Source organism: Mugil cephalus, chromosome 19 (genome assembly GCF_022458985.1).
Source record: "Mugil cephalus isolate CIBA_MC_2020 chromosome 19, CIBA_Mcephalus_1.1, whole genome shotgun sequence".
Classification (NCBI taxonomy): domain Eukaryota; kingdom Metazoa; phylum Chordata; class Actinopteri; order Mugiliformes; family Mugilidae; genus Mugil; species Mugil cephalus.
The window spans coordinates 10,350,342-10,367,749 of NC_061788.1; the positions used below are offsets into that span (position 1 = coordinate 10,350,342).

Below are 17,408 nucleotides of genomic sequence, written 5' to 3' on the forward strand. Positions count from 1 at the left end.
TCTTCATCATCATCATCATCATCATCATCATCATCATCATCATCACAACGCCGCGTGTCCTCCGTGCCACTGTGTGCATCTGCGTATGTCTGCCTCAGCCAGGGGGAGGGCTGTGGCATCCGGGATGCCAAACCAACTGATTATTCTCAGTATAAATATCCGTGAATTACTTCTTCAGAGGAGCTCATCTCTGCTGTTTCTGCCGCAGTGATGAATACACTTTTTGACAGAGCATGTCACAGAAAGCAATATTTCACTCACGCGGCGTGGAGGCGGGCCTCGGCGGGAAAAGAAACTCATATGAAGGAAGCCGCCGTCACCTTGCATATTGCCATCTGCATTTCTGACAGGTCAGAGATGTAATCAATTTCTTATTTCAGTGTATACGGAGCTTTATTGGATGCCCCCAAGTAATTCATCAATGTCACAAAGGCGACGTGGGGCCAGTTGGGCAGTTTTTTCCAGCCCCATAAGTCATGTCATCGCATCAGCAGGAGAGATTGTGCAAAGACTTCCTGAAAATGAAGTTATTCACGGCAACATTTAATGATGAACTGACAGAAGGCCTTATATTAGATACAGTCTGATGCAATTGGATTTATCTTGCCGGAGTATATTACTCCTTTTGATTCGTATCTTATCGATTTAAGCAACTCTGCATAGGCTAAAGTCCTCTTCCGTCCGTTTCATTATCTGCTTGCCATGCGGGGCTCTGCCGCGATCAAGGCTTGTCAACTACGCTGCGCAACTTTTGGGAGAAAAGATGACGTTTCTAATGAGCTTTTATGAAAAGGATGGACGGTTTTTCTACAAATAATCTCTTAGCAATTGGTTTGTGCGAGTTACAGAAGAACATAGGAGATAAACATTCACACTGAAACCGTAGAGCCTGCAAGCATTCTAAAAACACGGCGCACATGCACACCAACACTCTTAATGACGAATAAAAATAGGCTTTAGTAAAAGGTACAAGAAAGCAGCCTGGGTAAAAAATAAAAGGAGATCTAGTTGCTGTCTGTTATCAGAGATTTTAGCCTCTGGTTGCAGCAGGGGGTTTCCTCAGAGTGCTGAGCTGCACAAACAAACCAGGCCAAGCTGATCCCTTTCACCACCCCCACGATTTTCTCTGTCCCATACAACATTATCACGTTGTATTTCCACAATATATTTCCCCTTTGCTCGTTGCTCAGCACAAACACATCATGGTGTTTTAAACGGAATTAACACAATTTCAAGGCCTCATGAACGGCATATTTTCAAAACTTGACAGAGCACAGTTTTCGCCGTAAAATCCCCACATCTCACCTCCCACTGGATCTGCTGTGATTGGCTCTTGAGCTGGATCAGCCAGTCCTGTTGGCCGTCACACACTGCGCAGTGGTGCATGGTAATGATGACGGGCCGAGTCAACAGGGCCCCAGGGGGCCCACAGCTCACCACGGGGCTCAGCACTGTTTGGCCATCTTCCACCAAGGGCCTGGAGGTGCACCGGGTAAAAACAGAAAACACATACACGCTGTTTAGGGACAACGTGACAGCAGTCTCAGTGTGTGCGCGGCACGACGGAGCTGACAGGGGTAAACACGGCTCTGGGGCGTTGATGTGGCAGGCAGCGCTGCATACCTCATGTTGTCCTTCCTCTGAACCGTCACATACATCTCGTACACTCTGCCCTGAGGAATGGCCCCTGCTGGAATTAGCAGACTCACTCCTGGGAAGCACAAAAAAAACACACAAATAAACAGGTGTATGTAACTGTTGTCACTTGTCAGGTACGAGTATTTATTGCTATTTTTTGGTTCTTGTGAGAGGATTTTCTTGGTAAATACTTCAGCCACAGTGACACCAAACAATATAAAGTAGTAAATCTCAGCTACAGACTAACTGCATAAATGTTCAAAGCTCTTCATTTACATACAAGTTAAATATTAACCTTTTTAATATATAATCAGTATACCTTAAACAGACAGTATGTACTTTCAGCCGTGAGGGACCTTAATTAAAACAAAACAAGGAGTTTGATGACGTGAAGGAAGTTGTAATCACGTTCACTTCAGTCACGAATATTCATGTTATGCCATTTCATTCTAATGAAATAGCCACAAGTAAGTTCAGCTAATATAATGTTATGTTAGCCGACTGCAGATTATGTAGTGAGTTCTAGCACTGCGACCCTTGGTCATGAATATCTCTATGATTGTTGTCATACGCATTAGTTTCCAAGGAATTTATAGATATATATCGTACACCCCATTAAATTGACCTACATGACAGATTTCTCCTGTTTAACGTAGCACGAAATGTAATTTAGGTACATATGCAAAACATATCAAATACCGATACCTATTCTGATATCTATACTTTTAATGTGGCCCAGAGTCATGAAAGTGAAGTTGAAGGCTAAGTGAAAAGTTGTTCTTACAGAAATAAAGTTATAATTGTAATGCCCTTCAGCCCCACACATAAAAAACTATGGAACTTTACTGCCTGCCCCTATAGTGTCGGGAAATGATGTGGCGTTTCATTCCTAAAATCAATGATCTCTCTCCTCTTCATAGCATTCCCATATTGCTGCAGCCAGCGAGATTTACATTTTTCCATTTCAGATTGATTTGATGTGATGTCCTGTCCGATGTATTTTTTTCATTTTTTTTTTTAGGAACCTATCCTCCATGCTCCCTCGTGCATGCGCGTGCCGACACGCACACAGAGAAGTTTCCGAAGGGGGTTTCTCAGATAGCTCATTGATTTCCCATGTCCTTGTGCTGAACTTCTCAAAAGGTGACAGCCAGCTTCTCCAGCTAGCTAGCGAGGCAATCACAACTCCGCCACGGGGACGTCTCTCGGCAGCGCGACCGTACCTCGCAGCGAAGCTTCAAAGCCGTGGGAAGTGCTTTTTAGGATGCAAAACGCCAAACAGCCACGCTGACAGCAGCCACACAAAATATTTCATTACCCGGACACACAAACAGATCAAATATCAAATGCCTCCGCCTATGTAACGTGATGAGGTGGCTGAGCAGCACGACCAGCAGCTGAGAACATTTTACAGGTATCAAACTGGAAAAATAAAAGGAAAACTTGAGAAATCCGAGAAGTCTGTGTATCCTTTAATGTCACTGCTAGTTTGTCTGCGCCTGTCAACACGCATCTGTTGGCGTGTTACAAGCAAGCCCGCATGTGTTTGAAGTGAGGACAGCGCGGCTAATGTAAGCTGCCTGAAACATTACACCTCTACTCGGGTACTTCGAGTTCCACACACCTTTGGCATCCATCAACCCTCGCGTGCAGTCACTGCGCTGATAGGTTGCATATGGCTGGTAGAGATGGCGGGGGTGACAATGGCAGCTAAGGTCTGCGAGTAGAACACCGCGTTTTTCTCATGTGTCCCGGAGAGTTTGAAAAAAACTACTTCTTTCTCTCAAAACGGCAATACTTGTTAAGATTGCACAAGTTTTTCTGAGTTTATTTCATATTGTTGACAGATAAAGCCATTCGCCTTGATGTCTGATTTGCTTTTCCATTAAAAAAAAATCACATAAATCCCCTTATGCAATATTTGTGTTTTCACTACGAGTGCGCTTCTGATGAAATGTATTTCTTATTGAAACACAGGCACAAACTCAGGGATCAATCTTGACTAAACAGTGAGCTGAAACACCGATTGACAGCATATCTGAATACAAAGGCAGCAGACAGCTAGCGCAGTTTCGCATAAAACCAAGGGGGAGACGGCTACCCTGGCTCTGCCTCAAGGGAACAATATATGGCAACTAGCAGCTCTAATGCTTACAAATCAACACGTGATATCTTCATTGTTTGATGCATAAAAACAAACACGCAAAAGTAATGGGGTTTTTATTTTATGCGCCAGATAATTTCCTGTCGAGACACAGTGCCTTCCTGGAGCCTCGTCGCCGCTGTGATGTTTCCAGACAACCACTTCCAGGAAGAAAGAAAGTGCATTTGATCTTTAAAGGGAAAAAAATCCGGTGTTGGGTTTATCAGCACCAGCAGATTATGAGTGAAACAAGGGTAAGAGCACAGGGAGGAAAGCTGATGATAGATCTCCTTTCCTATCAGGCTAAACGGCGATAAAGAGTTACTCCTTTCAAAGTGCACGCTGACATTCTCACATGCACAGATGGAGATATACTATTACCAAATGCTGATGTGCTACTGAGTGGACGAAAACAATCAAAACAAGACTAAAGACAGGACACCACTAATTTACTAATTTGCAATGTGCTGTGAATCAACGTGAAATGTATTGTCTGCTACAGTACCGGAGTTGGGCACGATGAGGTGCCCCCCCTGGGAGCTGAAGGAGCCAAGAGCTGTGCAGGATGGATCCCTGGTCCGGAGCAGCGTCTGGGTCTGCGTCCGGCGGCCCATGGTGCTGTCGCCGTTGTCCAGCAGGCAGTGCGGCAGCTTAGGGGACAGCTTGGAGGAAAACTCTCCTCCCAGGTCATCCTGTGGAGTCACCAGGCCTGAAGAGTTGTACACCTTGATCTTCAAGTTGGGGAGAGGGTCCAGCAGAGGAGAATTGGTCATGGGAATTTTGTCCGCCACGTCGTGGAGGGCGTACACCGGGCCGCGGTACATGGCGGCTGCTGAGGTCAGGTCGGGGGGCGCTGTTAAGAGATCGGCTGCAGAATAAAAGAAGGCGACATTAGTAAATGTCTTGAGGGCTGTCCTGAAGGAGAACCAAAATAAACACGAGGAAATGAACTGTTGGCAGCAATCAGCACGGCTTGTTTTTCACTCATTAGAGAAAGTCCACTTCAACACCGAGAAACATTACTCAGTCAGAGGAGCTATAGGTGCAGCTGTGATTCATGAGTAACAGATGGCATCAACTAACGTTCAGTTTAGCCGGTAGGTAAAGGATGAATGTTCAAGAGCTGGACTGGAGTGGGTGGAGAGAGGGCAGTTTTCCACAAGTTTGTAGTTAATACAGATGTGAACAACAGCAACAGTAATCGTAGTAGCAGTGTCTGCGTTGTTATTGCTGTATGGTCAAAGTACTGTGGGTATGTTAAAGCGTTGCATTACTGTTACTCATTGAGGGCCTTGGTTTATTCTTCGCAGTGTTTGTGTGCTTTGTGCACATGACACTGCAAACCTGTGCGAGCACAGTCCTTGAAACCCTTTTAGAAAGTCAGTCAGTGTGTTTAAATGTGGGTTAAAATGACAGGTGCTCAAAGTAGACAAAAAAAGATTAAGTTGGTAAGAGTTGTTCCAAATATGGCTTTGATTGTAATCAGATTCTTTAGTCACTTGGTTTAAAAGCATTTCATTTGGGAAGGTTAATGTAATTTTTTACATATATTTATAAAAGAGAAGATCGACTATTTTATTAAAGGTTTATTTCTTGCATATACATGGATCAACAAACCATTTTAGGATCTGAATATCATCGTTATGTTTTGTCTAAATAAGGGAGTAAGTAGGGACCCCCTACCTACTATATGTGTTCTATATTAAACTCGGTCTCGTGCTATTCATAATCATAATTATTAGCATTTTGCATTCAGTGTTAAGCTCTTTCTCATCCCTATACTAATATATGTTGTAAAATATGTTTGCAGTATTTGCAGTATCTCCATGGATCCCCTAGTGAAGACCTATGGTCTAAACTGACTTAATAACATAATGTGGTTTATTTTTTGCAAACCTAAGGGCTTGTTTCTTGTAGCAGATATAACAGCACCTTTAACCAAGTATTGTAGCTAAAAAAAAAAGAAAAAAAAAGCATCTTCTATTCAAGCAATTATATGCGGAGTCCATTCTTCTGAATTGCACTGCATTTAAAATCTGTCTTTCCTGGCACTGCTGCCTGTCTTGGTTATTTTCCTTTTTTTTCTATTTCGTTTTACCAAAACATCAAACTACCAATTTACAACACAATTACTCTGATCTGCCGGTTTCCCTGCTGTCTCTTTGTCCAACTCTCCACCACCTGTCCTCATCCCTGCGGCCGTACTTTTCAGTCCTGCGTCACCATCCCAAATCTAATTACAGTTTAATATGCGACACAGAGAATGGCCTTATTATGGCGTAATGATGGGGCATAGTTTGGCCTCCCGTCGCGACGACAAGCATTTTAATAGTTTCCCCGTCTCTCCCGCATGAACGCGCTGTTTGGCGCCTGAGTCTCTCTCACAAGCTCGTCTCCACTCAAAAGAGCGCATTTATATTCAATGTTGTGTGTTGCTAATGCAAGCGATTCCTAGAGCCTGACAACACTGATGTATCCAGGGCTCGGCATTGAACGTCAATACTTTGCTTTTCAGTTGAAACGTGTCTGTACCACTAAGTATCAACAACTGTCAAGTACCAAAATCAAGGACTGAATCAGATTCATACGATTAACATTTTGTAGTTCTTTTTTATCAAGCACACGGAAACACTGAGTACACCCTCTACATTTATTTGGAGTTTCAGATTAGGTGCAATCTTGACTTACTGAAACCTCATAGACCACCTAAAGTATGCCGTTGTCTTTGCTACTGAATTGTGCGCTGTCATTACGCCATGATTTGAAGGGCTCTCTAAGGCTTTCAGATGAATGGCAGTGGGTGCCAACGCATCTGGCAAGTGAAAGGTCTCCAAATGATGTGAAAGAACTTATTCAACCACGAGGAAAATCATCTACAAGTGGATTTTAAGTGACTTGCTGCTTTCAGGACGAACAAAGGCCGCGTAACTCAAGAAGAAGACTACAAGAACCCCGAAGTGCAACTGTTGGTGTCGAACATGAGCTCACAACAACTTTTCATCAATAAACATATCGGCAAAGACCAGGGCTTTTGAGAGTAATGCGCCCTGGACGGAAGAGTCACGACAGAGTTGTTTAGCTGTAGTAACGGTGGACATGTCAGATGTAGGCCGGAGACAGCTTTTCAGGAGAAGAACGTCAAATCAATGTGAATAACGGTGTGAAAATGTTATAGTTTGAGGCCGCCTCGCCGCCTTAGGGACTGGCCTGCTTGCCATCCTTGATTCAACTATGGGTGTGAATGTTGAATCAGGAGCGGACCTTTCGACATGATAACAACTCAAAGCACAGAAACAAATCCGAATGAGGAATGACTCAAAAAAAAGAAAGAAAAAAGAAAGAAATAGAGGGTTATGGAGTGGCTTAGCCGATGCCCAAATTTCAGTCCTACTGCTGCAAATAGGAAGTAAATTGAATAAAATCTTCTTGCAACTGAAGGAATTTTGATGAACAACCTTGCAAATCCACTGCAATCTAAAGGGGGTAGTCCTAGCTTCTGAGGCCATAATTTATCCTCAGAAGAAATTTATATCCATTGATTATTTAATCAATTTTCTTTGTGGTGCTGTTCTAGCTAGACACAGTGCATCAAAGAGGCTAAAATGCTTTGAAATATGTGAAAAACTACAATCCCTACGAATGTAAATGTAGAGAGACAGCAAAAATAAGCATGTTTAATGTAACCCACCTTTGCGGGCGGTCTTGATGCTGACAGGCTGGAACCCCCCGTTGAGGGCGGAGGAATCGATGATGTCGGAGCTGAAGTCCCGGTGGTTCTTCCTGTAGATGAAGAGCGCCACAACGACGGAGATGACCAGGCACATGATCACCGCTATGACAATACCCACATAGAGCGCCACGTCATCGGTACTGGGGGCCACTGGCAGACGGGGAGCCGGGCGAAGGGAGAGAAAAACACAAGATAGAAAATCATTCCTTTAAAATCTCATAAGTTTACATCAATAGCATTAAGCTTGCCGACTCAGTATGCAGGAGCTGTGATGAAGCCATTATCAGCAGGCTCATATCCTGGGTTTACGATTGAGCCGGATATTAATAACCATCTACTGGGAAATAAATGCACACACACTATATCTCCTAGCTTTTACTTTTTTTTTTTTCCATTGTAGTTAATGACGACCTGCTGTGGGAAATAGTGAGTCAAGTGTGTACAGTAAAAGCTACGTCACAAAGAAAGCTCTGAAACATTGTCATTGTACATAAATAGGCATTTTCCAAAGCCTAAGAAGCCTGTGGAGAGGTAACTGTACACAAGGCATCATTAAGATATTCATAAGTAAGGAGGGGGGGGATATAATGCAAATACACTCGGCAGAAACAACACAATTACCGAAGATGGCTGCTCCAGAGCAACCCAGTGACACACTGATCTCAGTTCAGGAGCAAGATCAAAAGTTCTGAGCACGGCGATATAGACGTTTTCATCTTTAAATTGGCGTGCTCCGCGTTGGAGTTCAGAGTCTGTCTCCGTCTTTGTTCTTACACACTGCAGATAAGATCTAGACATAGCTTGCATTGCTCAAATCGCCCTTTCATCTCCGTCTCCCTCCCAGAGTCTTTCTGTCCACCTTCCAGCTGGAGAGAACCTCTGTGATTAGCAGCCCTGCTACGGATACATGCGGTTGTTAGAAAGCCTGGACTCAGACAGGCACTCATTACGGATCAGACCTTTTTAATGGATGCCTACTGACAGTCTGAACTCTCTGTGGTGTTTGAGAAGGAATGTCCTTCACTGTCACACCAAGTTGACAAATGGAGCGAAACTCTTCTTTAGAGGCAGGAGGCATGTGGGAGCAGGTATCCGTGCATTGCTCGGCATATGAATGTGCACTGTACCTGTCAGGGGGGCTGTCCAAAAACTCAAACACCAAAGCACATAAATGCATACTTATTAATACGAGAACAAATGCATGATGATAAGGGAGATGCTCCGTGTTTTTGGAATGAGTATGTAAATGGCACAGGATATGCACCAGTAGATGGCAGTGTGACCCACAAATCCATACAGGGCACCGAGAGGACGAGCATGATGGCTGAGCATTTGTGTAAATTAGCCTTATGTGTCTTGGGGATACAGATGGCACTCAGTCTGTGTGTCTTGTGTTCTCTTTCGCGAAGGAGGATAAAGGAGCTGAGGGATATGGAAGCAAGAGCAGGGAGCTTGTGAAAGTCATACATTTCGCGTCATTTTCATCACGTACTTGCTCTGCAGAGCTGTTTTTCCTAGTTATGGCTTGATGTTCGTTGCTATGTACAAATAGATTTTAATAGAATTAATTTAGATTTAATTATGCAGTTGAACACAGTAAGACATCCATGATCTTTGACCTGCGGAATAAACAGAAAATTAAAGCTTACTGCATAAGGCTTTACTTCCCTGACATACTGTACACGTCCAGACCATCAATATTCAGCCTCGTCTGAGACACTACATTAAAGATACACCCTTCTATATGTTAGGTCTTTAATCCTTCCTCTCGCACAGATAGAAAACAGAGCAGGGAGCCAATGATGAAAGTCTGAAAATGTAATTTCACTGTGTTCCCCACTGCAAAGCTTTCCCGCAGTTATTTAACATATATCCCCTCACACGAACAATCTCCCGTCCGCGGCTTTGATGATAAAGGCAGCAACCTGCTAAGTGTGCGCATTAAAATGTATCACTTAGATTAATACATCCCTTTGAACGCGAGCCATTGTTGGAAAGGGAGAAGTACAAGACACGAAAATGAAAGGGATTACTGAGCGCTCCATCCTGTGTCTGCGTGAGGAACCGGAAGATTTGCGGAGGGAGGGTGAGACGCGGGGAGAGTCGGAGAATAATTGAGAAATACACGGCGCGGCGCGCAAATATTCTGGGTGCTTTCAATGTTTAGAGTCTCCTCTGGTCTGTTACACCGCGAGGGAAGCACCGGATCAGTCCCGAATTCAATCAGCATCATGATAACCAGCACAATACATAACAGCAGGAGTCCCAAAGAACTATCTTCAGCAACAAGGGGAACAAGGGCTCCTGCAAGAAAGGTTTCAAGAGTCCTTCTGGGATTACCAGGAAGACGGAAAACATTAAAGCCGCTGAAATTTCGACTTGGGTTTTTCTTGGGTTTACTGCACTATGCACACAAGACTTTTGCTTTTATTTCATTTTTGAGAAATAGCAAGTTAAGTAAAACACAATGATGGGCCAAGTTTTCATGAAGCGTTTCGTGCTTTCGGTGCAAAAATTACCACTTGCAAAAGGTTGCCATCAGTTATCTATCTGCAAATTCAGATTGTGCACAAAAATAAAATAATAAAAAAACGGAATGGGAGACAAAGACAGACATGTAAATGAAGGTAGAAATGAAGCAAAAATAAATTATATATAAAAATAATAATAATAACTCACATGTGTTTCCCAAATCACTCTTGTCTTTTGCATCAGACGACTTCTGATATAAGGAACCTTGAAGAGAGGAGGGATTGTGGATGGGAGGGAGAGCGGGGGGAAGTAAGGGGTGTGGGGCGGGGGGAAGGAGGGAGGGAGACGAGGGGAGAGGTATGATGAAAATCAAATTTTCCAACAGAAAAACAAACTCAACAAATGAGACAGCAACAAACTCATGAGCGCGAGTGATGACACAACAGGAGCGATCTTTCTTGATTTGGTCCCGCCCCCCCTCCATATCTGTGCGTAGGGTATGGAGATGGATGAGGGGAGCAGGCGGAACATGGAGGTTCTGTGAGGGAGTGGCGTGATCCATCAGCGGGGCTTAGTGCCTCGGCAGCAGCGGGAGGACTGATGCTGGCAGGTGAGGGGAGTGGAGGGGCTGATAAAGTGTGAGCTCCAGCAGAGTCAATAGAGAACGTACAGCCTTGGATCTGTCACTGGAAGGTGGATGGAGAGGGTAGCGCATGAGATAAAAGAAACGATTATGTTAGGAAAGCAGGAAATGGAAGAAGGCTGACGGAAGGACAGCGATTTGGAGATTTAAAAAATAAATAAAAAATGGAATAATAATAAAAAATCTTCAGCATAGATTGTTTTTGGTCCCAGCTCCCTTTGGTTGTCTTTATTGTGGCTGGATTATAAGCTGAAATGAAGTGGAAAGCCAGGTACAATGACAGCCAGGGGTAGTGCACAAGTGCACATAATATTCGGTCTCCCTGGGACATCCATAAACAACTATACAAACAATGAAGTCCTTATTGGAAAGGGGGAGAGCCACAGGCAGACAAGTGGACTGACAGGAAAATCAATGGCTTGATAGATGGGGCTGGTGTGTATATGTAATCAGGCAACCGGGATGCCGGGTTGGAGAAGGGGGGGGGGGGGGGGGGGGTGGCTGTTAGGGTCAGTCTAACTGATGGCCCATTTGAACCCATCCTGTAGAGTTTCTGTCCTTCCCGACTGAGTCTACGGTGCAGCCAGTAAAAGCACGCCTCAGTGCGTGGACTACAAAGGAAACCTCAGATCCCCAGACAGGCGAAGATTATTCTTCTCTGACAACACAAAGTCTTGGGAAGGAAGAGGGGATGATGGTACAGGAAATCATTTTCTGTGTTTTAACCATTACTCCCCTGAACATGACAAATTTCCAACTTAGAAGGGGAAAACACCGCAATTTGTCAAAACTCATGATATTTGAAGAGCTTAAGATGAACTTTTGCTTCAACTTCTTCTCTGCGACGAATCTATATCAAATCTATACCAAATAAAAGTCTAATGCATTTATTTAGATTTGATCAAAACCTCAAGTAAAGGGATAGTTTAAAAAAAAAAAAAGGAAAAAAATGTGAAACGTAGAGTCATGATTGCTCAGTCTCTGGTGTTTGATAGCAATAAAGCGTGTGCCCTTGCTGGAGCCCGCGTTCCCCTTTCTCTCGATCAATATGTCAAGAAAATGTCATGTCTGAGAGCAGGGTTACCAAAGGCCTGGAAAACAACATCAGAATCAAGGAGGACACGGCGCAAGGGGAGCACCAAGACAGAGATTTAGACAGGCTAGCCACAGTGAACGGCGAAAACTATACATGTGGTACGAGTTGGGAAGTTCCCTCTGAAAACACGGAGTGCAACCTTTCCAGATCAAATTGAAGATATTTAACTTCGTTAAATCCAACCCACCCAAATGCCTGGACAGCCTAAATGTGATAAACAAGCTACAAAGTAAATTATAACCCAACTCATACCTTTTTGACTCGGGTCAGTTGTGTTTTTACAATGTGCAGCAACGGATGCAGAGCATCAGAAGTTCTATTTCAAGCTCTGGTTGTATCAGATTCCTTCGGTGGATTTCTGTGATGGACTGCAATTGAAACGATTTAAATAAATTCAAACAACGGAAAATAAGATCAAGCTGCAACGGAATCCACAGACACATGTTTGCTCAGGTCCCAGCCCTGCGCTGGTGGGAGCGGATCAGCGGCGCGAGGTGAGTTCAGATTGCACACAACTCGCATTCCCAATCATATTTGCCATAACGTGAGCCTTCGGATAATGGGCCGTTCTCCTAAATGCTTGTGGAAATGGTCATTAGCATTGACATAAGTGGCTTCACCCTCTTCGCTTCCAAAAAAAATCAATCCTGAAATGATCCTAAATCCATATCATTATGGCTTTATATTCTCTGCAAACTGGCCATCAATCTACCAAGAACTAATGCTTTCGGGATAGGCTGAGCTGTAAAGGGTATGCAGAAGGGCAGGGAAGTGTGGGGTGGATATATGTTGCTGCCACAGAAAGAAATGAAATAAGACAAAGTCTGCCTCAGCCTTCTCAAAGATGTTCCACATGCTTCCCACTAATCATGGAGGACTAAAGTCACAGTTTTCTGTCCTCAGTACGGTATGTATTCACTTTGGACAGTGGAATGCGGATCCATTAGCCGGCTCCATCTAAAGATACATATTGATTGCCGTTGTGAGGTCAATTGAAACCTAAACCAAACAACATCAACACCACGCAGCAGGTAGCAGTTTACAACGCCACGGTGCAGGAAAGGCTCAGATGGGCCGCGCACGGCAGTTGGCAGCTGTATCAAATTCAAGACATCCAGCAGCCGAGCCTCCGTTATATCATTAGTGTCACGATCGCCATCTGCAATAGGTTATACGAACGACGGAGGCATCTGTGACAGTGAGTGGGTCTAACACCTTCAAAGATGTTTATTGGAGAGGAGCTTTATTAAACCGGACGCAGAGTTTAACTCGGTTAGCGTGCAGAGTTCGGAGCGCGCTCATCATCTCTCTGTGTCTCATCGTCATCGTCACAGAAAGGAAAGCAAAGATAGAATAGCGGATAAAGATTAGGACAGAGGAACCCCTACTTACTATATGTGTTCTATGTTAAAATCGGCCTAGTGCTATTCATAAATATACATTATTATTATCATTTTGCATTTAATATTAAGCTATTCAAACAGTACACAGGTTCAAATATTCATTTTTTTTTTATTTCAAACATGTGCAACAGTATGGGGGCCGTGCAACTACCGTGAACATAAACAAGCTGCACTGTTAGCTTCTCTTCTGCTAATATTGCTTTTGGATTCCAGCGGGGACTGAATAAGCTTTTAGCCAATTGCGGGAAACCTGACAGGGCCGGCGTCTAATATGTGATTGGCTCAGCAGTGATGGGGCGGGGCCTTCTGCGTACAGGAGGTTTCGATTGACAGGTCTGGGCTAGTGCTGTAGAGACGGCTCCTGTACCCTGAGTGAAGTGCTGCCTCCACTCGTCCCTTTACTGAAATATGTTGGGTTCGTGTTGATGTTTAAAGACAGTTAAATTTGTGGGGGATAATTAAAAAAATATATGAAAAATATCTAATCAACCAACGATTTTGCAACCCCCCCGTACCACCTACGGATCAGGGTATTAAATACTTTACCTTGTAACAACCTGACACCACAGTAATCACATGCATCAGAGCAACCGCAGCATGATTACGATCTCCGTGGCTCGTTTTTGCAACTTACTGGATGAAAGAGGAGCAAAAAACAGTTTTGCTGCCTGCAGGAAAATATCTGGCTGTACCACAAATTGGTTTTGTGTTGTTTGTTTTTTTTGTTAGCAACAAAACAGCAAAGCCAATGCAGTAAAATACTGGCACATCATGGTTCCGTGTACTTTGAAGTCGCCGTAACACTAAATAATTCTGTACAGCACTTCCCCGCTTCCCAGTGCACATTGCCCAGGATTTACACTAACCACTTAGTGGTCTTGTGTGTCCTCTCATCGGACTTAAAGGATCCAGAGTGTTTAAATCAAGGTAGCAATCAAAGCAGCTTAGTAGTTGTGTCTGCCTTTTGTAATTACCATATAATGATTTACTCTTTTTTTAAAAACGCAACTCCCAAATGCTTAGCCTGTGACAAGGATAATTATAATTAGGAGTGCTTCCTCTTGTGGTATTTTTTAAACATCAATGAGCAGCAGAGCTGACACAGGAAAAAAGCTGTGCAGATTTTAATTTTTCTTTCATCTGAAATCTTGTGTTTGTTATGTGAAATTAAAGAGATCAAGCACAGGAAGACGGAAAGGTGTTTCCTTGCTTTTCTTTCTTTGCGAGTGAAGTGAAACAGACTGTGTGAGAGACAGAGCGTCATGTGAAGATGTGAAACACAGCGTGGTGATGAAAGAGCACGGTGAACCTTTCCTGGTCAAAGGGTGAAGAGATTTCTTTTGGTTGGCAGGTCAGAGAGAGTAGCAGAGGATTAGTCGGGTACTCACTCTGCATGCACAGCCCATCGGTGCAGTTCTTGGACTGGAGCACCATGCCCTCACAGTCCTTCCCACCGTTTTTGGGTGCCGGGGCGCTGCATTCTCTCCTCCTCCAGTGGGTGCACTCTGTCCCACAGGTGGACCACTTACTCCACTCTGTCCACACGCCATCCACTATCACGACACAACAGACAGGACAGACGGGGGTCGAGTGAACGACATGGCAAATGAGAAGACGGGGACAAATGAGCGCGCGGGTGGGTGAGCGGAGACCGAGACAGCGGGAATATGTGGGAGAGAGACACACACACATGTAAGCGCAGAGGCACGAACACAGTGAAATATGCAAACACAGAGATGCATCACATATTATGCATTTACTTTTTGTGCACCTTTCCACCTGCTAATAAGTGGGCGTATTGTTCTTTTTTTTCTTTTTTTTCTCCCCTTTACCTGGGCAGAGAGGATTACACGGCAACTTCTGGATGCTTTGCCCATCGCAGATGGCTCCGCCGCCGAGCGGCGCTGGGTTGGTGCAGCTGCGCGTGCGCTTCTGGTAGCCGCGGCCACAGCGGCTATTACACACCGACCACTCTGTCCAAGTGGACCATCCACCATTCACTGCAAACAGTCCATAACAAAACATGTTAAGATACCATTCACACTGATTCCTGTCTTTACTTCTCAAACCTTTCTTAAATAGGCTAACAGAAGACTAAAAACACATTAAAGTCAGAGGACATAAAAGGTTATGAAATGTCCAGATTAAGTAAAACACATAATACATAACATCTGTATCTATGCAGCAACACTACCAGGAGATACAATAATAACATGACGTGAATTCCACTGGGTTTGACCTCAGTGATCAATACGTCATTAACATCTCAAGTTACACGCCCCGTTGTGAAACATGTAGATACTGTGTGGATTTTTTTATTTATTTATTTTTTTTTTTTTTGCATTCTGACCCTTCCATCTCAGGTCGTTACTCCGCGACGCAGCCAGACAGTAAATTCTGGTCAGATTGCTGCATTTTCCATTCGCTGATTCCTCCTAATGCTTCCCTTCCCTCTCTCATCCATCTCTGTCAGTGACTAAATCCAGTGCAGAGTGACACCACAGCTTGTGGCTGAGAACAAGTCTGTGGCATTTGAGACGGTGGAACGGGGGGCCCCTCGGAGCCTCCGGCTTTCCGAATGTGACGTGCCTGTGAGTGAAGCCCAAAATATTGGACTCTGGGGGAAGAGCGCCAAAACCCCACATTTCTTCACTGTCTGCTTTCTTCCCTCTGCAGATTAAGGCTCCATCTTCTCTCTTTCCCCTCCCTCTCCGTCTTCTGTTCCTGCTCCCTTTTTGTTATTATCAACTTGTGTTCCTGTTTTTCGGCGTCCTTGATGTGGGTTGAAAAAACTGGGCTACAAACACACAGCCTAGCCTTCTCTTTTTTTTTCTTTTTTTATTTCATCGCAGCTATCAGTCACAATACTCCCTTATCCTGTGGGTTTTCTCATAGTGTTTTCTTTGTGGGCGAGTACGAACGCTTTATCGTATGGCAAACAGTACGTAAATGTGGGAGAATCTCATTTTGAAACGGGAAAGGATGAGCTGACAATTTTTTTTTTTTTTTTTTTTTTTTTGGCACTTGGTTCTGATAGAGTGCTCCAGTGAAATCTCTTGCTCTCCTGCGCTTCGCCCTTACATTGATCCCCCAGCTGGTTACGTTACTGCCAGTGTTCACTTAACCGTAACCATAGTAGCTCAACAATCTGATGCTAACAATACCACAACCTCCAGCAAGTCCGCGAGGGGGAAAGGAAAAAGGGATGAGGAAATTATAGATTGGAAACTTAACCCTAGTGACAGCATCGGCACTTTTGCCTTGTTATTCAGTACTACGCAATCCACTGTACAGGGAAGTGTAAAACGCAAGTGCACATAAATTTGGTATGCACTGTGTGAAGCTGAGAGTTTCCCAGAGGTAAATCTACTGTATCGTGATGAGCTCTATCAAGCAAAAGATGAACTCGGTTGGCCTCGGCTAAATGAGCTATAAGCCAGTAGTCATTTTACACACACACACACACACAAGGAAAAAAAATTAAAGTGTCTCAAGTTCAAATGAGCATCTGCTTCATGTGTCATTTGTTCTGTCTTGAGTAGCCTCCAGCAGGCGTTGAAGTTTAGCTTCGCAGCCGCGCCGCGCAATAACCGTCACGTTAGTTGATGTTAGGGAGGCGGTGGGTAAGTCTGTGTGAAACCACAGCGGGGGGGATGGGGGGGGCTCTTTAAAGTAGGGCTCAGCCACATCAGCATCTCTGTCTCAGTTCAGAAATTCACAAATCTTCCATTCCTGGCACACCTTCTGGCGGAAACAACCTGAGTGAATGTAACGCGCTGCGGGATGGAGGGGGATTTGCTTCATTCAGAGTCTCTTTCATTTTGAGTTCGGGCGACCTCTTAAAGGAATTCGACACCTTCTTCTCCGTCAGTGTTGTTGCTCAACGATAATTGGTATGCGACTAGTAAGCAGGATTGGAAGGTTAAGTTGCTTTAAGCACCGTGCTAACCTGTACAAAAATGTACACTCATTATATACAGTCAGCAGAAGATTTTATTCTAAGAAGTTACTTAAACATAAATTCCTATAGTCCTATATACATAAGTACATAGAAAGCAACTGGATACGCTATATTTTTGGTTATTGTTGGTTGATTTACACTCAGAGTGTCTTCACTTATTTGTTGAATTATTATATTTGATCTATTATGTGTTTTCCACCAAGTGACCACGTGACCACAGTTAATAGGGATCCTAGTAAAGACTAGAGAAGAATTAAGAATGAAGTCAGTTTTTGTACGTGCGTTTATCCTGTACAGTTGTTGCACATGTCAGTAGAATCAG

The 17,408-nt window shown here is 43.9% G+C and overlaps 1 protein-coding gene across 3 annotated transcripts in view; it reads right to left on the reverse strand.

Annotated features, from left to right (window-relative positions):
- unc5cb (unc-5 netrin receptor Cb) overlaps positions 1-17,408 on the reverse strand; it is a 105,812-nt gene that overhangs the window by 8,295 nt on the left and 80,109 nt on the right. The window contains exons 6-12 of one of the 3 annotated variants that reach the window (XM_047569628.1): positions 14,958-15,125; positions 14,514-14,678; positions 10,191-10,247; positions 7,470-7,661; positions 4,287-4,649; positions 1,624-1,711; positions 1,306-1,477 (exon numbers count right to left, since the gene is read on the reverse strand). In XM_047569628.1, coding sequence (XP_047425584.1) covers positions 1,306-1,477; positions 1,624-1,711; positions 4,287-4,649; positions 7,470-7,661; positions 10,191-10,247; positions 14,514-14,678; positions 14,958-15,125 — 1,205 coding nt within the window. The remainder of the gene's footprint in view (positions 1-1,305; positions 1,478-1,623; positions 1,712-4,286; positions 4,650-7,469; positions 7,662-10,190; positions 10,248-14,513; positions 14,679-14,957; positions 15,126-17,408) is intronic. The other 2 variants (XM_047569629.1, XM_047569630.1) reach the window with 2 other exon arrangements.